This window comes from Cydia amplana, chromosome 5 (assembly GCF_948474715.1).
Source record: "Cydia amplana chromosome 5, ilCydAmpl1.1, whole genome shotgun sequence".
Lineage (NCBI taxonomy): Eukaryota > Metazoa > Arthropoda > Insecta > Lepidoptera > Tortricidae > Cydia > Cydia amplana.
The window spans coordinates 16,537,890-16,560,443 of record NC_086073.1 but is presented as its reverse complement, the minus strand read 5'-3'; the positions used below and the strand labels follow the sequence as shown (position 1 = coordinate 16,560,443).

General features: G+C 37.6%; 1 protein-coding gene across 2 annotated transcripts in view; it reads right to left on the bottom strand.

Annotated features, from left to right (window-relative positions):
- Positions 1-2,555: 2,555 nt before the first annotated feature.
- The window catches only part of LOC134648336 (uncharacterized), a 170,525-nt gene continuing 150,526 nt past the window's right edge, over positions 2,556-22,554 (bottom strand). For both annotated transcript variants that reach the window (XM_063502847.1, XM_063502846.1), the window contains exons 8-9: positions 13,159-13,243; positions 2,556-2,741 (exon numbers count right to left, since the gene is read on the bottom strand). In XM_063502847.1, coding sequence (XP_063358917.1) covers positions 2,657-2,741; positions 13,159-13,243 — 170 coding nt within the window. In that variant the 3' untranslated portion in view covers positions 2,556-2,656. The remainder of the gene's footprint in view (positions 2,742-13,158; positions 13,244-22,554) is intronic.

Below are 22,554 nucleotides of genomic sequence, written 5' to 3'. Positions count from 1 at the left end.
TAAAGTTAAGTCAAAATAACGAGTTGCCAATCCACATTGTTCAGACTATACTGAACTGTTGTCATTATATAGTTTGTCAAAGGACTGTCGCATTTCAATCAAATATAGACAGAGAGAATCATAACTATCTTTGTCTTACACTAGTGCTAGTACTTCTACTAGTACTACTACTACTAGTACTAGTAGTAGTAGTACTAGCACCCAAAAGAAAAGGATGAGTATAGTTTTCCTGGTTCTTACTGACTGTCAAATAGGTTTGACCAACTAAATAAATGAAAATAATAGCGCCCACTTGACAATGATCATATATTCCTGGTCAGGATTTACCTATCCTATAGAAGCGCCATATATAGAAATACAAAATACACTTGAGATAAAAATGTAGCGTGGTCTGAATCTGTCACTCTGCCGCGTTTATTTACTCATGCTCACCCCTTCGCAGTTTGTCATATTTCCGGGAAAGCCGAAAGGGAAATTGTAGCGTGAACGGAATTTGGGGAAAAGAAAAGATTGTAAAAGGTATTGTTTAGAAAATCGAGGCAAATCCTCGTTACTTGGGTACGACTCTTTGTACAGTTTGTATTCTTAGAATTTCTTTTTGTTGTAAATTTTGTAATGCAATAAATGGTATGATACATCATCTTCCTCGCGTTGTCCCGGCATTTTGTCACGGCTCATGGGAACCTAGAGGTCCGCTTGACAACTAATCTCAAGAATTGGCGAAGGCACTAGCTTTTACCAAAGACCTTGCTTTTACGAAAGCGACTGATGCCATCTGACCTTCCAACCCAGAGAATAAACTAGGTCCCTTTTTATAGTTTTTCGTAAATACTTACTTATGTAATAGAAGATTATTTGCTACGGGCCACCGTTAAAGAGTTATTTACGAAAAACTATAAAAAAGGGACCTTAAAACCCCACCCTACCTGTTATCTTCACCCCTACCTCCCGGTACTTTTAGTATCTTGTTTTATACACCATTCCCTACAACTATGCCAAAATGTTCTTATACACGTATTATTTCCGCTGTAATTCCTTCGTTTGGTGGCCTATTCTACTTCATCACAAATAAAACAACACAATAAAGATAAAGTGCTTTATTCATTACTGAATCTATACAGACTTCGCCAAATACAAAAACATCAACAATTTCGAGACGAAACCAAATCATAAATACTTAGCACAGTACTAGAGCCAATAACTTCTTAATTGACTTACTATGAAAAACAAGGCAGTGACAGATGTGCGACTGGGGAAAATAAGAGTATTTTTACATCGTATCAGTCCTTACTTAACATCTAAGCTATTGAAAAAAAATCCAGAAAACGATCAAATTTACAGAAAAAAGGCCGATGATAAAAGTATTGTTTTTATCTACACTGGCAACATTGTTTTATGACAAGTGCTCTATGAAAAAGAAAGACCTTTTTACCAGTGATGCCAGCTTTGACTAAAAAATATTAGTTACACATGTAGAATTACTAAATAGGGCCTCGGCTGAATAAAGACGTGAAAATGAACTAAAATAAGTTTAAATCTTGACGATTTTACATTAATTTCCAACTCATGATTTGAATATATATTTCGATATCATATGATAACCTATATAGGTTAGCCAAATAAATAAATACTTCATTTACAATAACTTTCGATTCGAGACATAAACATCAGGTTTTGAGATACCGTCTGTTAATAAATACATTAACTGTCTTAGCTTAGTCATTATTTGTCATGAACTATCGTAAATGAACCACAATGAACTGAATAAAACGGATTTTAATTAAACAACAAAAGGCCCTACACCATCTTCAGATATCCGTCGTCCTTGTAACAATTTGATTGGTTTAATTTTCTGAATTCGCCCTAAATCGGCTGGACTGTCTAATTGAGGTAATTAAAGGATAAATAGGGTAACTTAAGGCCTAAGGCCGCTCGCACACGCGGCGACTAGAATCGATGCTTTCGTCCGATTTCTAACGCGTTTTCGTCCAGCTGCCTTTGAGAGATTACACGTAAGAACATTTTAAATGTCTGTTCTATGGTTCAACAGACTTCCATAAATAATGCATCTTTTAAACTGCCTCCTTTACACCTTATTCACAATTATTATGTGGCTTTATACGGCTCAAAGAGATCATTGAATTCATATTTGAAATTACTGAAAGACTCTTTGAATCAACTCCCGAGTCTGATTGCCTATACATATCTTAAAACTAAGCAATAAAACGACTTCCTATCACGGAATATGGGTACTATTTAGTAATCTCATTAAAATCTAAGCCATTTCAGCATACAAATAATACAATGCAAGGGAGGATCTAGCCTGTTGAGCTATCAAAGGCCATCGATTCATAATGTAATGTTTTTGCACGAATTGGATTATTAAGATTTGTTCGAAATGCCTTTGACTAATAGCTGCCAAAATTAGGCTGTTCGAACACTCTGCCACGGAAAGCGACAGAGGTCGCGGTGTCAGTCGCGACATAAATCATACTGCGCGTATAAACAGGCGCGTCCCTGTTTTATTAACAAACTGAAGTAATTACATGATTTTTTAAATCTGTCGGTCCCCGAGGCGAATAATAGTAGTGTGAGAACGTCAAAGATATAACAGGGTTTCAAAGTCTAACGTGTAATCCCTCTTGAATTTGTTTGTCTAAACCGCGTTCCCCGCGCTGTGAATGTTGCCGTTGACGCTCAGTGGGATGGTGTTGAATTCGTCGTCGAGGTCATCATTTTTTCTGTAACAAACAAAACAGAATATTAACACACGGATAATCTACCCATCAAAATACATTACGATAAAAATACTAACTATCCAACACTTCGCAATATTCAAACGCTAAAATTATCCTCGAAAGCTGGACTAAGGACTAAAGTATGTGCCTATTATACGCTACACTACGTACAAATAACCCTTAAGTACTTCGTAATTACACGTTAAATTAAATACAAAGTTGAGACGAAACTTTAGACGAGTATTCAGCACCGTGACGTAATCGTAAAAGTCTAAAATCATCACGTTTCAACTTTCTGAAGACTTAACAGCACAAAGGTCTTAAATTAACAAACTCCGAAAGTTAACAGATGTCAAACACATCCTTCCCTAAATTTTATCGAACAAAAAGTTAATTAAATTTGAAATAAAAATTATTAGTTACTGGAAATTAAGTTGTATAATCCGATGGAGAAATTAAATTCATTAGGCAGAGAATCGATCAACGCTCAAGGAAGTTAGGTCATTGAAAATGCATTAGGTTATAAGTTCAGCGTTTAAAACTAAATGGCGTCGGAGCGGCGGGTCGAGTACGAGTAATCGTGCGGTTACGGGGAACCTAATAACTGTATACCTAATTGTAGCAAAAAAAAATGGCAATTTTTAAATTACTTACAAACTTCCGAGATTTTATTTTTATTGACACGAACGTCTCAGAAACGCATCCAACAAGCTGCCTCGATCTGACATTGAAAAATCTTTGACACATACTACTAAATACAAGAAATGATTCTCTACTCCTAACACTTAGCTATAGATGGTCGAGCAATCTTGTCAGTAGAAAAAGGCGGCAAATTTTGAAAAATTTTGGTAGGCGCCAAGGGATATCGTCCCATAGAAAATTTGAATTTCGCGCCTTTTTCTACAGACAAGATTTGCTTGACCATCTATACATACTCATTTTAAAGATAGCACCTATAGAAAAATGGTTTTATGCTATCACGAATGTACGTTCAAAAATTATACAATAATGCAGAGATGCTAATTAATACCTCAAGGGCCTATTTTAGATTTAAGCTAGTTTTTAATTTCTTTTACTAATACACTGTATATATCTTGTTTGTAAATAAATGATTATTCCATTAATACCTAATAGTTTTGTTGACTATACATCCTGTAATCTCGTCACCATTCAGAACATAGGTACATTCTAAATCAAGCTAAATTAATCTTAAATATTTTAAGCACATCACGTACGCAGCACTAAAAGATATCAATAGGTACAATTTTATGAAAAGAAAGGACCAAAAATTAGTCTTGTTTGCAATTGTTATTAAAATTTTCACAGCACTCAAGCACAGTATAATAAAGAGTACTACTCAAGCCACAATATGACTTTTAGACTAATTTGTCGGCAAAATAAAATTGGAAGCGACTTGTTACGGCGCGACGCCATAATTTTACCTCATAAATTCAAATTAAGCAACAAAACAGCTCACAAATTATTTGAAAAATAAATTATAACCTATCAGCATAAAAACACCGCAATTTTATTCATAATTCCTTAAAACTTTTTAATACGCAAACATGACATACCATTAATAAATTAACGTGAAAGATAAATTTGGAACTTCTGATGGGATGGGAATGAATTTTCGCAAAATTATAATTAGGTCAGTCGGAGGTTGCAATTAAATTTGTGTTTGACTATGTGCCTTGAAACATCTCGTCGTTTTTGCGAGTTCCCCGTTCTTTTGAGTTTCGAAAACATTCGTGCAATATTTAAGACGCGTAACGGAATGGAAGATATTAAAAAATAAGTTGGGGAACATGAGGTAATATGAGGGGCTTTGTTTTACTTTCGGTTTATCCAATTGTGAATTTTATCGAACACGTGTATAATAAAAATCTTTTAATGTATAAAAGGGTTGCACGGATTTTTCGAGTTCCTTTGACACAGTTAAATGACCAATGAACATTCGAGGACTTATACCATACTTAAGGAGTGTGGCAGTGTTTTTAAGAAGAAGAGGAAATTCAGGTCTAGAAATTGCGAAGAGTTAAAAATGATGAATAATTGTGTTCAAACACTATATACAAGTTTTTTATTTACGAGTAAAGTCCGCGGTGACCACTGCAATGCAAGGTTTACTTCAGAAGGCGTACTTCACACGTATGCTTTAATTTGAAAAATCAGAGCCAAAGGCATAAATCCGACTGAGCCCATACGAGTTCGTTGTCTAAATTATTTACACGATTTCCAAACGAACTACTCAAATACTAATTCAAGCTCAAATTCAAATTTTGTTTCATCTGCACCTCTGCAGGCAGCATTTAGTGAAGTCATTTGACTTCCAACAGTCCAAACTCGTTAGTCCTATCTCGAACTCAAAGAAAGTTAAACTGAGATTAAGAAGTTGGAGACTATGCAACAACTAACAAGTAAGTACGAAAAACTGTCCACTCAACTTGGATTAGTGGAAGTTTAGCTCAACTGTAAGCTTCACACTTAAAGTACCTAGGAATGAATGCGATTCGACAAAATTAAGATAGAAAATAGAAATTCGCTCTGTCGTCTGTATCCCTTACAGTTACAAATACTGTCTTCAAAGCAAGAGTGAATATGAATAAGACAATCGTCAAGTCAAGGTGTAGTGTGTGTACTACGACTTACCCACACACGTGCATAGCTTAGTATATGATGGCATGTACTTAATTGTTATTTAAGACTGTATAAACCTCTAGACGATCGAGTTCTCCTTTAACGCCCCACCTCACATGGCGATCCTGCCAGTGCTGCACTGGCAGCGCGTTGCGCCAGTCTTACAAAACCAGTTCAAAACCATAACCTATTTATAAATTAGAATCCAATCGTGTTATTGCACTGTAAAAACACACTCGGACACTCTGTACGTGTTACGTGCCGAATGTATAATTCACTTTGCATCATAAATTGACACTTTACTACCAAATTCAGTTAACTTTGCCATTTTTGTTTTGCATTTTAAAATTAAGGTTCAAAATTGCTAAAGCAATATTTTATGTATCATATCGAAAACTTATGATAAAATTCAGGCATACGTATAGTGGCTGTGGACTACAAAATGCAAGCACAGATACCATTTTCCTACGTACCAGCTCAATTGAAGGACTCAACTTCTTCTAAGTTTTACTCAGTTGTAAGAAACGCGATGGACATACTGATGTGACATCGGAAACTTTTCGAATTCCCGAAATTTTCACAAGGTAAAATTTAAAAGACTTATAGTATTTTTATAGCAACAAAAATTTTCCATTTCCAAAATGAAAGATTCCTTTGTTTCATGTTATACATGAAGTATCCGAGAACTCTTCGAAACTTTCCACAACTTGCATTGCACAAATGCACATCTGTATAACTAATATAGGTAAGTACTACTAACTAACGCGATAAAGAGACAATTTGACACTAGGTATACGGTTTAACCGTTTAACCCCGGGGGGTTAGTGGGATGGTGCAAGTGGCGCTAAGAGTGTTGCGAGCGCTTTGCGTTTTGAAGATGCACATGAACATTAAAAACTACTGGCAAAGAGAATATATAGTATAGAGGGGTCCTGTCATAGTAAATTTTGTAATCGCAGTAAATTTACTGCCATCTATCGACACTCGATTAAAACTCAAAATGAAAATGTATAAAACTATCAAAAATGTATAAATGTGTATGGATAAATGATTTTATTACTTTTATAAATTATTATTTTGACCCATGATGTTCTTTCACGGATACTTAATGTGTTAAAATTGTTAAATATCAAACGGCGTCGTCAACGCCATCTAGCCAAGCATAGGCCAAAGGTGTGTGCGCCATCTATCCGAAAATGACTTTTTCCTGATTTCCGAGGCACGTTTTTTCCTTAGACTAATAAGTAAATATACGGAGTTACATATTATTTATTTGCTATATATTTTCTACAGAATGTAACTAACAAACAACTAATTAGGTACATCTGAAATAATACTAGTGGAATAATACCATCTTGCGTTTGCTACTCTTGAGACGTTAAACCGTGCAGGGGCAGAATAAGGGTGTATGTAGATTTTCGCTAATGAACAAAATAATTAGTATTAAAAACATGACAATATCAGTTCTAAAAAGTTTTGCGAAATATGGACTAAATAGTAGGTGAAATTAGAATAATCTGGCGAATAAGTATGAAACTTTGAAGTGTGCGTGGTGTGTGTGTGTGTGGCAGCTAAAAAAACACGTGTCTATTATTTTTAGACTACTCTACGAGTATAACATAGGAATCTAATAAGTTTTTGGCAAAAAATCATTTTTGGTACAAGCTTTTAACGCTGACTGTACTTTTCTTTTCACATGCAACTAATACTCATCGAGACAATTCTAAAAACCCCAAACACAATTAGGTTTCGTTGTTTCATCATAGAGTTCCTATGGCCACCTGCTGTCTCCATCATCAGATCAGCTCGATGGTACCATAATATTGCATTGTCACCCGACTTACCTACATATGTATGCAAATTTCCAGCTTCATCGGAAGTCGGGAAGTGGCTCAAATTTAACTTTCAATATTTGACCCGTACAAACATAGTTACATACATATATACATTAGGTACATCGCAAGTTAATAAAAAGCTTGTAAAAAATTAAAAATACATAAATCAAATCGGAGCCGGAGAGTTGGGCACCTTTCCTTGTTAGTTCTCAAGGCATATCACTATATTTACTATACTTAGTTATATAAAGATAGTGCGGTCGAATAATCAGCTAATGGCCCTACTTCCTGTGGACTTCGGTCACTCGATGTGTCGCAGTAACTCACAACAGCTTCGCCACTAACAGTTTAACGGCTGACAAACATCGAACCAATATTGGGAGGGTGAAGTTTATTGTGTGATACGTGTCGCAATAAAGAGAGGTCACAGCTTAACACAGCCAGCTCATTTGGGATTTCAAAAGACCAAGCAAGATTAAGAAAATTCAAAAAGGCATTATGGTTAAGGTATCGTTTCAATTAAAAACTGTGTGCCCGAAAAGTATACAGATGTAGTGCATAATTATTTTCATTCGTATTTTTACGGAAACGTGCCTTGCTATTTCAGTCAGTCTCCGTACAAAAAGTACTGCGGTTGATTGAAGTAGCATGACAAATACGTTTCCGTGAAAATACGAATGAAAACTATTACCTATGCACTACATCTGTACTTATTATTTAAAGACTATGAAAAAATGGATGAGAACTGTTTACGCATATAAATATTAGTTTAATAAGTGAGCCTCATCGAACTTCTATGTCGGTACAGTCACCATCAGATATATCGGAGCGGCCAAGGTGCTCACAAATATCTGAACACGCCTATGTTGTCAAGGCACTAGAGTGCGATGATGATGGCGATGTCACTTAAACTGTGCCACGATTTATCAGCAACATACAAATCTAAAACAGACTTCCTCTTTTGCATTAGTTTAACTAGCACAATTTGGATGTCTTATAAATTTTCTTATACATTAAAGTGTCATTCTATGGAACTTGCTAACTATGTAAACAAACCGCCATATTGTCTCTAAATGTCATTTTACTAGTGATTTTTTTTACATACTTAGCGAGTTCAATAGAATGACACTTTACTGTGGCGCTTATATTTTCAAGTGGATCCTCTTCGCATCGATCGCTGCGGTCTGATATTGGATATAAAGGTCACAGATGTTTTGTGTGTGACCGCACTAATGAAGCTCTGTTATGTGTAAAATACGCGTCAATATGCACACTACGCACGCGCGCGTGCTTTTAGAGCACCATGTGTAGTGTAGCGACAGTTGGGATTATATTAGTTGGAAGTAGGTCACAATTTTTGAAATTAGTGACATTAAACACGAGTAATGTAGTTAGTTGAAAGATTGACACAACACGATTGAAACAGGACAGAGCTATTCATATAGATAATAGGGGAGATTTTCCTTGTCTAATGTTATCCCTAGTTGGAGCTGGGTTTTGGAGCAACATGTGTATAGTGGTAGCGACAGTTGGGATTGTATTAGTGGGAATATTAGGTCACAATTTTTGAAACTGGTGACAAAAAGGTAACATTAAACACGAGTAATGTGGTTAGTTGAAAGATTGACACAACAGATTGCAACAGGACAGAGCTATCAGCCGTAGGTATTCATATAGGTAGATAATAGGGGAGTTTTTCCTTGTCTAATGTTATCCCTAGTTCCCAGTTACTCCATTTGAATTTAGCTGATTCTTTCTAGACCATATTTAAGTATTGTATTAGTCTCACAACGTGCTACATTGGGTTGAGAAAACATATCTTGGACTTTTAGATAGTTCCGAAAGGTTAAAGTACCTACCTAATATCATATTATAATAGTAGTAGTATCAAACAAACGAAATTCGGCTTATTTTAGAGATTGCGTTTTTTTTCTTAAACATAATTTTTTTAATTGTGTGTTCGCTGATTTGGCTTAGGATGAAAAATCTAAAGATCAAAATTGTAACAATCGATACTAGCGAACTCCTAAGTTAAAAATAAAACTACCGCTTCGTTTCGTAACACCAAAGAAAGAAAAACAATATTCGGTAGAAAATACAGTATTTCTCAACGCTAGAAATAACGTGATCGACATTTACAATATAATAAATGGATGAGCCACACTACGGGAAACAATATATTATTAGCCATTCTATTTATCCACCACGCGCCCCCGCCGTGAATATTTGATAAAGCAGACTGCATTATCAAATATAATATTAAAGCGAAAATTCACCAAATAATTTACGATCCATGTACGCCCTGGGGCGTTGCTTATAATATAGCGGTTACATTCCACGGATAACGAAGTGCATAATATCGTCCTTTTTATGCGTATTAGAATTTGTAAAAGCGAGATGAGGGTAATATATCGTACCTATTATTAAATGGAGTTGGGGTAAGATAACATAATAAGGCAGGGAAATAAAGTCGTACAGATACGATAGGTACATGTAGCATCGCGAGGATAAGGGCTCATTTAGACGGCTCGCGAACTCGTATACGATTTTAGTTACATTGCGGACCATTGAGGTTACATCAACTCAGCCGACCGATCAAATGACGCAATGTAACGATTAATGAAACTCGCATGCGAGTTCTCGCACCGTCTAAATGAGTTCTAATAGATACAAAATAAGGAGAAGCTTGAAAATTTTGCGTTAGACGTTCATAAGCGTACCTACTTATAAAAAATCCAGTTGTAAAAATTAATCTCCTTAATGATAAAAACTTATCAACATATCCTCAAACTAAACAAAAATTGTACTATGGGCTTAGTAGGCGACGATGTACGATATAGATATTTACATAGAAGACGTTCATAACTCAGGAACAAAATATGTATTCGTGATGAACACACAAACACAAATAAAATGCCTTTACCGGGATTGCATTGCACTATTGCACCCTAGACCGACAATGTTTAATGGCGTTATTCATAAACGGCTGCTAACTTAATCAGTTGATGATCGTCGTTTGTCCCTATCAGTCGTTATGCCATAGAGAGGGACAAACGACGATCATCAGCTGATTAACTTAGCAGACGTTTATGAATAACGCCGTAAAACTTTAAGCCCAATATTCAGTTATCCTATATCATCTATCATTCCAAATTGTACCTATACTAAAGAAAAAAATGGAAAAAGTTACGCTTCCGGTAGGACTTGAACCCGCATCCTCCACAATCCGTGTGTTACTCTTAACCAATTGAGCTACGGAAAGGCTTCCGTAATGGAAAGATTTGCGATGTCCTGGTAGGCACCAGGAAGGACATCGCAAATCTTTCCATTCCTTCCTTTATGCATACACGCCTTTGGGGTGGCGTATAGCGACATCTACCGAACAACGATTACATCTTTTCGATTCTTCAAAAAAATAAAAATGATTTATTGATCATTGTCTAAACTACACCCATAACACAAGGAAGGTACTAACTTTGCACCAACGGATAAAGCTATACACAAGAGATAGCCCGAGGGTATAAATCAAAACCGTCGCTCGGGCTTAGGCCTTATCTGGCAAAAGCTCATAACGAGCCTATACGTTACGTATATCATGATACACAGCTATCTTGGCATGCCTTACTATGTAGAATATCTGGGAGCTTTGCTCGGAAAACGTATAAAAACTCAAAAATGCGCGTTTTCCCAGAGATAAGACCTAGCTTTAGATCGATTTTTCGCCCCCGAAGACCCTCATTTAGTAAATTTCATCGAAATCGTTAGAGCCGTTTCCGAGATCCCCGAAATATATATATAAATAAATAAATAAGAATTGCTCGTTTAAAGGTATTAGATTAGATTAGATATCGTAGTTTTATAAAGATCTTCAAAGAAGTTTTCTCTTAAGATAGCATTCGGATGGCAACTACAGTTGCATTCATGAACCTATAATATTATGGACAGAGTTTCGCTTACAACACAAGTGTGATTCCAACATCCGCCAGTTTCTAAGTATTTACGCGTGACACACACACATTGACAGCCCACATCCACCAGTTTGCCGTCAGACGAATCGAAACGTCATTGAAGTAAACATGTCGAAGAAAAATATAAAAATATGCCGGCATGCGTAGTTAATTCCTGCTAGAATTGTACCGATCGAAAGAAAAAAAGTCACGGAATAACTTTTCATACTTAAGTTTATCAATTAGTACGTAAAATCACGATAATTTGTTGTTTATAAATTATCAAACTGCAAAACAGGAGTGTGACCAGTAACATGAATAGGGTAATTTCCCGAAAGTAGGGTAATTGATACCTACCCTTCTTATTAAATCATTACGTATTAAGAGATCATTTAGGTAAATGGTTAAATTATTGATTGTGCATTTCAAACTAGGTCGGTATGGTAATTTCCCGATACTAAGGAGCGATACTTAACGTTTGTTTGTTATGTATTATAATTTTTTTGTTGAAAACCAGATATGTTTCAAGGTAAATGTATAAATTAAATCACAAAGTAATTGTGCAAACATTATTTTCAATACCTAATGATATTTAGCATCGTAATGAAATCAGTTCGTCATGTTTTTTAATTTATACATTTAACTTGAAACATATCTGGTTTTCAACAAAAAAATTATAATACATAACAAACAAACGTTAAGTATCGCTCCTTAGTATCGGGAAATTACCAGTCTAACGTAAAACTGTCCTATTTTTTTATTCGAAAACGAGGACGATATTAAAAATAATTGTTTCACCATTAGGGGAGAATTTGTGTTACATGGTAACACTCGTCTACACGCACACATTCAAACCGTCCGCCATTGCAGTGTCACAGTTTGTCTTAGGTGACAGTCCGTCCGTAATATTCTAGGTCCATGGTTGCATTACTGATGCGGCATTACTGCTACGACTAAAATGTGTTCTATATTGAACATCCTAATCGCAGCAGTAATGCGGCCACGAACATCACTCATTTTATCAAGGATATTGACACTAACAGCGCTCTCGTCAACGCCACCGCAGCAACGCCGCCGCAGCAAAGCCACAACTAGGGTTTGCACGACGGATCCGAAATGTATGGGAAGATCCGCGGATCCGGATCCAGATCCGGATAATTTCATACATTTAGGATTCGGATTGCAAACCCTAGCCACAACAGTTGCAACTGCAGTTGCAATCCGCATGTCACCTTCGGAATGTCTACTTTTCATTTAATTTAAATTATGTATCGTTACCCTGCATACCACAGCAGCAGTTTAATTTTAGAATAAAATAGCCGAGGATCTGAAGAGGAAAATTTTCAACAGAAGTATATTTTCAGCTCACGCATAATGCCATATCTTCCGTTGAAAGTTTCACGCGGCGCGCTATATATTTTCTTCCCTTCTAATTTTCTGGCTTTACGTCCTCTTAAGTGTATTTCTGGTTTCCCCCTAAATTTCGTGATCTTTAAATAAAATGCTTTGTTGAAAATATCTGTAGCTCATTGATATTCTTATCTTATCTGAGCCAAGCTCTTGTCTTTGTAATTTAGGCGAGCCCCCCATTTGTTTCGATCCTTTGCAACCTAAATAGTTGATGTTTTAGGATGACATGACATCAACTAAAATTGCTCCGTAATCAGTTATGCTAGTTTAGCCTTTCATATAAAGTTGTAACGTGACTGTAAGGGCTCATTAGAAGGCGCGCGAACTCTTGTACGATTTTAGTTACATTGCGGACCATTGAGGTTACATCAATTCAGCCGACCGATCAAATAACGCAATGTAATGAAACTCGCCTGCGAGTTTTCGCACCGTCTAAATGAGCCCTAACGACTTTTTGTCATGTTGGTATGAAGTTATCTCGTTGCAATCTTTCCTTATCTAAGTGTATTGCATGATTATGATTGTCATAAATGAATTCTGCAACAAACATATATTTATGTGTAATATATTGATCACACATGTACTCACCGTTTCCTGTACTTGTATATGATGAGCACGATGAACGCGTTCCCGATGAACAGCGCCAGTATCAGCAGCGACGGGATCACGATGTCTGAAACAAACCAACTGGTTAGGGTTGCCACATTTTACTTACTTACATTACGTATTATTTTTTATTTTATTCAAATACCACTTGCTCACTTTTTTTATTATTTTTGAATCATTCGTTCACTAATATTATAGTTCATTGAATAGTTACTCTGTCTAGTGTGTTACCTCTTCACGCTTAAACATCTGGAGAGATTTAGATGGAATTTTGGGTGGAGATACTTTGAGGCTAAGGGAAGAAGAACATATGGTAGTTTAAATTATGATTATTAAATTACCTAATGGGGAACTCTAATATGTGGTTACCACTGTTACCAGTGATCGTTCCAAACTCACGGATTTTTATACCTATGTATCTATATTTAAAAAAATGCTATTGTATCGAACCCTTAAGGGGCCCACTGATTAACAGTCCGCCAGACGGTATCGGCCTGTATGAATATAAAGTTGACAGTTCCGAACAACTGACAGGCCGATACCGTCCGGAGGACTGTTAATCAGTGGGCCCCTTTAGGTCTTTAACATGCTTTTCGTACCGCAGCACAGGAACTGGATACTCTACTATGATATCTCTTACATATTACTGGACGACGGCCAAAGTGGCAGAGCATCTGTTACGGTATTGAACGTAATTAATTATTTAGTTGACATCATACATAAAAACCGGCCAAGTGCGAGTCGGACTCGCGCACGGAGGGTTCCGCACCATCAACAAAAAATAGAGCAAAAAAATCGTGTTTGTTGTATGGGAGCCCCCCTTAAATATTTATTTTATTTTATTTTTAGTATTTGTTGTTATAGCGGCAACAGAGATACATCATTTGTGAAAATTTCAACCGTCTAGCTATCGCGGTTCATGAGATACAGCCTGGTGACAGAGGAACGGACGGACAGCGAAGTCTTAGTAATAGCTAGGGTCCTTTTACCCTTTGGGTACGGAACCCTAAAAAAGCTAGGAGCTGTACGGAAATATTTAATAGATTAGAAATCAAAAACGGTTTCAGGTCAAAATATGTGTAATCAAATAAAGTAATCACTCATATACAGCGTGCACTCGGTTAATTATAAATAATAAGTTAAATAACATACAGATATCAAAGGGTTTACCCCAAAAACTGATAGTACGAGTACATACGCGATTACACGTGCCTTGAGACTCTATCCCTGTTTGCAGGCGTGTTGACTTATAATAATACTGCACATTTTTTAGTGTAAGACATAAATTTCTGATATCGAAAGCAATGATTGCGATCTAATTTAATTGAATATAAAATTAATTATCACTGAATTCTAAGCCGTTGTCAGACACGGAGTCTGGAAACTGTACTAGCCAAGTTTTAACGAGCCGAGTTAGAAATAAGTTGTTTTGATAATGTCTGCCTTCTGTAACAAACCAGACAAAAATATCATTATAATTCTGGATTTTGGACTTTAAACACGAAGGTTTGGTTTTCAAAATAGTTATAGGGCTTAAGCGCATTTGATAATTCATATTCGATGGCGAAAAATTTATTATATGTATATTAAAATATGACTATTGTATGAATAATACGAGAAACATTTTTATTTACTGCCATACATACAACAATTACTTGACAAACTTCAATATCAACTTGTCATATTTGGAAATAATACCTAATTTATTATATTTTTATTTATTTCTAGAGGATTCACGCGAAAAAATATTTAACTAAGCATAAATAAAGCTCACTGAAAAGAAAATTTGTATAATAATACATGTCGACAACCCTACCCGCTCGCTATTGATACTCTTCCGTTTCCTTATCTCGTATGACGTCACCATCAATAAGGACAGACCCACACACGACTAAATGAACCGCCTAGTTGAATAGAGGACACGCTGTGTATGCTCCAAATAGGGACATCTTGTATACGAGGGAAGGGACTAAATAACTACATGTTAATTAATTAATTTGCCTGATAGTAGAGTTTGATATCAATATAAGAGGCATGTTTTCGGGACAGCATGGTTTTATAAAAGGCCGGGCAATGTGAAAGCGTCTGTGTTGGAGGTAGAAATTGAAATATGTACAACGGCTGCTAATTAGCGAGAGTGGATAGCACTTGTAGAAGAAAATTGGCATGTCAAAGGTAATAAGTGAAAATTACGAGTACCTATGTAGGTACAATGCACTCATGAATACGAGCATGAACTATGAACCAGTTATAAACCTAAAATAGGCCCCACAATCATTGAAAATGCAATAATGGCGATACAGCCTCTATAGTTACTTTAATTTAATATATCTATCTATCTAATACCTTTAAACGAGCAATTCTTGTATATTTATTTATACACATATATATATATTTCGGGGATCTCGGAAACGGCTCTAACGATTTCGACGAAATTTGCTATATGTTGGTTTTCGGGGGCGAAAAATCGATGTAGCTAAGTCTTGTCTCTGGAAAAACGCGCCATTTTGAGTTTTTATATGTTTTCCGAGCAAAGCTCGCTCTCCCAGATATTTTTTTAATTTATATGTAAAACCAAAGTAAAGACTAGTTCTTATAACCAAGTTAGTAATAATAATTAAATAATTTTTAAGAAAAAAAAACCGACTTCTATGCGGCCCGGTGAAAGATTATTGTAGATGGTGCGCTATGTAGAAAAGGAGGTAAAACCACCCACTTTTCTAGTAGCATTTCGTTTCTGTAAGGCTCGCAGTTCTAACCTAACCTAACCCACTTTTGTTCGGTTCTGTGAGGATAGCAGTTCAAACCTAACCTAACCCACTTAACGGCGCATGCGGTGCGGTGTACGAGGGTTTGAGCGGGAGGGGTCCGGGTCTGTGTCCGAGTCCGGGTCCGGGTCCGAATCGGATCCGGGTACGAGGCCGGATCTGGATCCGAGTCCGGGTCCCAGTCCAAGTCAAAGTCGAAATTCGAAATCACCAAACATGTACTATGCGTCGTTGAAGAGTTCTGTTCTGATCATCATCAGCAGTTCCAGTTCATCAAATGCGACAGTTTTTAATGTTAATGCTTTATTTTATGATGAAAATACAGAAAATTATATACGTGTGCCTTTAAGATTTGAGGAGTTCCCTCGATTTCTCATGGATCCCATGTTCAGAACTTGAGCTTGACATAAATATGGCTTAAAAACCTAACTTGCTTAACAAACATAACGAAAAGGTAAAATCGCCAAACGCGAGCTATGCGTCGTTAAAGAGTTTCGTTCTGGTCATCATCAGCAGTTACACTTCCTCAAATGTTACTTTTTAAATGTATATGCTTGATTTGTTGATTAAAACACAACAATCACTATATGTATGCCTTTAAAATTTGAGGAGTTCCCTCGATTCCTTATTGATCTCATCATCAGAACTCGAGCTTGACAGAAATGTGGCTTAAAAACTAAACTTGCTTAACAAACATAACGAAGAGGACAAATCGCCAAACGTGAACTATGGGTCGTTGAAGAGTTCTGTTCTGATCATCATCATCAGTTCCACTTCATCAAATGCGACAGTTTTTAACAAAAATGCTTGATTTTCTGATGAAAATACAAAAATCTCTAACGCCTTTAAGATTTGAGCAGTTCCCTCGATTCCTCATGGATCCCATCATCAGAACTGGGTTTTGACAAAAACGGGACCAATCTGTATGCATATACATACAATCAAAAAAAGAATTTTCAAAATCGGTCCAGTAATGACGGAGATATGGAGTAACAAACATAAAAAATAAAAAAAAAATAAAAAATAAAACACAACCGAATTGATAACCTCCTTCTTTGAGATTTGGAAGTCGGTTAAAAATCGGCGGTGTAGGGGTTCTGTAGTTACCCGTCCGTCTCCATAACTGCGTTAAACGGGGGCTACTAGTAAGTATCATGTACCTACGAGTACATAACAAGCAAAATGCTTTGTACGACATCTTCTTACTTTCAAGAAGACAGACAGACAGACGTACATGGAAAAACTATAAAATAGTTACGGGTGTAAAGTTATTCGCACTACAAATTTAGTTCCATTGCTCCCACTACCAGAATCCTCAGAAATGCATAGTCAATTAGTCTAAATAAGCAGCATGATTCCAAATTTCGGCGCTGGGTCAGATCACCTCCAACAAGATGGAGCATTTATAATTACGCGGACACCGCACATAGGCTGGCGCTCCTAAGCCCGTGCCATGAGTCACTCACAGTGTCATAACTGACATATACGCTATCGAGAACGTAATTTACTTTATATACATCTCGTTTGCACTTATATGCGAGTACGAGCAAGATGTATAGTATAGTAGGTATAGCCAAGCGAGAATCTTTTATAAAACGTCAAACGTAACTTAAATATTGTATGGAAATGATTTGGTACGCAATTTTTCATCGCATCTGGTACCTGTCTGTCTGTGGCCTATTTTATAAAGCTACAAGTTACAATTTACAAGCGGAAGTCTCGTTCTAACACATAGGGTTAGAAAGAGACTTCCGCTTGTAAATTGTAACTTGTAGCTTTATAAAATAGGCCACTGGTCATCGCATAAAGTGACATTCGGATGTCATTTGCAGCTGCATTACTGTTGCGAGTGCGACTTACTGTATGAAACATCAAAAAGGTAATTTTATCGAAACATTTAAGGTACCTAAACGTACTAGTGCTCGACATGCTAATGCCCAATAGATGACACCCTGCTGTCACCTCTATTGACAATGACTTAAGTTTCAAGATGACATGTACTGGCACCGCGTCGAGCACCAGTACGTTTACCTTATACTACATTTTATATTGTGGTAATATTGGTTTTGCTGCCCGGAATTTTGATGCATTGCTGCTGTATTCTGAATCCGAGTAGCCGAGTAGCATTTTATTAGTAAAATTGCACGTGTGTGTAGAGTCTGTTCGGAAAGAGAAGAGTCGTGGAATGTCTTGGGCCCCATACATTCCACGACTCTTCTCTTTCCCTACAGACTCTAACCTCGTGTTGTTCATAAGCGCTTCAAAATGCGGTATCTATGTAGTCTGTGGCACAAGCCAAATTAATTCCCTGCCAGCCGACAACTTCTCTACCGACTTGATTGGGGAGCCGATCGATATCCGATTTAGTCGTGTTTCTAATGTTTTCAAACTTCTGCCTTTGGGCTTACCTCTAATTGATTCGAATGAAATGCTTAATGAGGAACGGATATTTTAAGCTCCGTCAGGTCATCAGGGTTTTATTTCCTTTTATTGAAAATATAGTTTAGGGTAATTTCGGTAGAAAATGATAACTATCTGGTATTTATTAATTGGTGAAACGTTTAAGAGAACATTTGTCTTTTATCAAAATATTTAACTGATCTGTAGGGCTATGATGGTCGACTGTATAAATGATATAGTTGTATAAATGATGATAAAACTGACATTTTATCCAGTTCTTATTGATTTGTCGTCTTTTCCACTTTTGACAGCGATAGTCGTTAAACGATTAACTGCATAACATGGTCGTTGGATAATATGTCACTTGTCTACTTTTCCAACTTAAACTTAGTTGATAAGTGGATAAGTTAAATGATATAAAAGTCACTTGTCTAGATTTATACATTTTTATAACATTCATACCGTTTTGTCCACTTTGACAGCGATAGACGGTAAATGGCTACGTTTGTTGGATAGTTAGACATATAGTCGATTTTTGACGGCTAGCCTTTGATTAATTTATCGTGGTGCTCACTGGGCACGATAAGGTGCTCTCATGGTATAGAAGTGGTGAAAAATACAATTTTTAGGGTTCACTCGTGCGTCGGTCTGTCCGTCTGTCACAGCCTATTTTCACGGAAACGACTAGACCAATTAAGTTGAAATTTAGTACACATATGTAAATTAGTGACCCCTCACCCAAAGACGGACATGGCTTCCTCGCGTTGTCCCGGAATTTTGCCACGGCTCATGGGAGCCTGGGCAGCTTGGCAGCTAATCCCAGGAACTGGCGTGGGCACTAGTTTTTACGAAAGCGACTGCCATCTGACCTTCCAACCCAGAGGGTAAACTAGGCCCGTATTGGGATTAGTCCGGTTTCCTCACGATGTTTTCCTTCTCCGAAAAGGGACTGGTAAATATCAAATGATATTTCGTACATAAGTTTCGAAAAACTCATTGGTACGAGCCGGGGTTTGAACCCGCGACCTCTGGATTGCAAGTCGCACGCTCTTACCGCTAGGCTACCAGCGATTTTTTTAAGTACAATAAATAGGTTAGAAGTTATTTAAGAAAATAGCCAAAAAATTACCCCATCCCCCCACCTTTATCTCCGAAATTACTGGGTCTAAAATTTTGGACTCGCACTTGGCCGGTATAGTTTTTTTTTTCAAATATAATATATACTATTTGAACTCCATTTGTATTCATATAAGAAAATCATTACATTATTTGTAGGGATGGCAAAGATATCATTTCTTCTTGGCAGCTGCTGCCATGGAAGAAAAGCATCAACAAAGAAAAATTCAACGACGTGCCATAAGGGATACATGGAACCCTTTTGATATGCTCAACGAGGAGTTTCGGCACATATATAGATAGAGTGCTCAAAGACTTGGCACTCTATTTGTGTGCCGACCTAGACGCCGACCTCAAACTCAACATGGCAACGGATTGCCGGCACATCTTAAAGTACTTAATTAAAGATATAATGTAGCACTGAGGACGTCACTTTCTGAGAACGCCACTTTCTGAGGACGTCACATTTGGAGTTCGTCACTTTTTTAGCATAGGTACGATTTAACAGTATAAAATACCAGCACGAAAGATGTATGTAATGCCAGCAACCAGATTACCTGTTCAACATACGGTCGCTTTTATATCCTACATACCAACACCAATCTCTGTTTGCCTTACGCCTGACTGGTAGAGAATTTGGCAATACGTCCTATGTTTCGAGCAATAAAGTGAAAATAGAGAAATAAATAATAATAAAAAAACAATCTAATTATGTTTAAATCAGAGTATTTAATTCAGAATACTTAAAAACTACAAGCACCAAAACATTTAGCCACAGACTGGAGTTAGGCTGGAAACAGCTTCGATTCCATACACATAAGGGCGCGTGTACACGGTGCCGCCTCCACGCCGCCGCCGCGACGCCGCCGCACGGGCTCGTGTACACGGTGCCGCCTCCGCGCCGCCGCCGCGCCTCCGCCGCGCCGCCGCCGCGCCGCCGCACCTTCGCGCTATGTACACGAGACGCGTAAAGCCCGCCGCCGCGCCGCCGCTGCGCCGCCGCTGCACCTTCGCGCTATGTACACGAGACAAGTATAGTCCGCCGCCGCGCCGCCGCCGCGGGTTTTACGCGTCTCGTGTACATAGCGCGAAGGTGCGGCGGCGGCGCGGAGGCGGCACCGTGTACACGCGCCCTAAATGTTTCGCACAGTAGGAACCATTATTTTATCATACGCCGCTGTGATTAGCTCGTGAAGGTATCACGGCAAGCTCGCTGACACCAGTTGAAGGTCATTCCAACATATTTACATTTAAACGGACTGCCGCTCCTTTTGTGACAACATATTCTTCAGCATACCGCGTCTTCTGTCATGTCTCCATAAACTGTAGCGTATAAAATCAGCTCTTGCAGTTTTTTTTTCAGACAATATTTCCTCTCGTGTCACCTGTGGAGAATAGGCGTCCAAGGATTTTTTCTTCATAGCGTTTTTCGCCGAATTTCAGAATATATGTTCAGCCATCAATCACTTCTGCCTATGGAGTGATCCATACTCTCATAGTTCTCATGTTCTGCATATATTTAATGCAATTTATTTGTTTGTTTTCTTCCTATAGGTATAGGTTACGCAATGAATTTTTAAATTAATATTACATTGTACTTTTAGCCTGACTGACAATGAAAATCTATCATGTCGCCGATTTGACATCGCTGATTCTTTTTCTATAGATGGTCAACCAAACCTTGTCAGTAGAAAAAGGCGCGAAATTCAAATTTTCTATGGGACGATATCCCTTCGCGCCTACAGTTTTCAAATTTGCCGCCTTTTTCCTCTGACAAGATCTGGTTGACCAAGTATATTTAAAATGCGAAACTACAAATAGGTTATATCGTTTGTCAAAGCACTGTCTCATTTCAAACATAGACAGAGAGAGTCATACTATCTTTGTCTTACACTAGTACTAGCACCCAAAAGAAAAGGATGAGTATAGTTTGTATTGTTCTTATTTAATGACAAATTGGTTTGACCAACTATACTTACAAGAATGCACTTCGTTTTTCGGGTAAAATCGGACGTAATCGCGTAATAGAAAATGACAGCGTCGTACTAATTTAGTTGCAATCCAACACTCAAACTATACAGGATGGTCTATACCACAACGTTCAAATTTTTTTTTAGTTTCCTCATATCGTGGGCTATTAGGCGATTCTCAGAGATGACGTTCGGTGCCTGACTTCGGTGCCGAATTTTATTTTTTACTTCTTTGATACACAACTTTCTTTCCTAAAATCTAGCCTTAATATAAAAAAATATTGGTAGTAGCCCACGTAGTGATAAAATAAAAAAAAATGTTGGACATCGAGGTTTATACCACCCTGTATAGAGTAGTTAATAGAGTCAGACCGAGAAAAGTCTGCAGCGATTTTGATAGCCCACGCAGTGCAAGCGTCATTTTAAACGTCAAACTTCTATGAATTTATGACGGGTAAATATAGCTGGTCAACCAAATCTTGTCAGTAAAAAAAGGCGCGAAATTCAAATTTTCAATGGAACGATATCCCTTCGCGCCTACATTTTTCAAATTTGCCGCCTTTTTCTACTGTCAAGATCTGGTTGACCAAGTATAACACTTGCACTGCGTGGGCTATCAATATCGCTGCAGACTTTACGAGTAGCAAGGACCTAGGACCGCCTTAGATTGCGATGGACAGTCTTTGCATCAGGAAAAATCCGGAGCGGGGGTCAAGGCCCCTTTCAAACAGGCGAGGTCCTAGCTCCCGAAGCATCCCGCATCCCGAAGTCTCGACACCGAGGGAGACGAATAAATACCCGCTCAGCGCCGAGTATTTATCTTTTTAGGGTTTCAGGAAAAACGGGACCCTATTACTAAGACTCCGCTGTCCGTCGGTCTGTCTGTATATTTAGATGATATATTTCTGTTGCCAACAACAAATAATAAGTACTAACAACAAAATAAAATAAATATTTAAGTGGAGCTCCCATACAACAAACGTGATTTTGTTGCCGTTTTTTGCGTACCTAATGGTACGGAACCCTTCGTGCGCGAGTCCGACTCGCACTTGGCCGGTTTTTAAGAGACGCCGCATGCTCAGCAGCCGCTCCTGCCGACCGCATTGTACGACTAAGATGCGGGG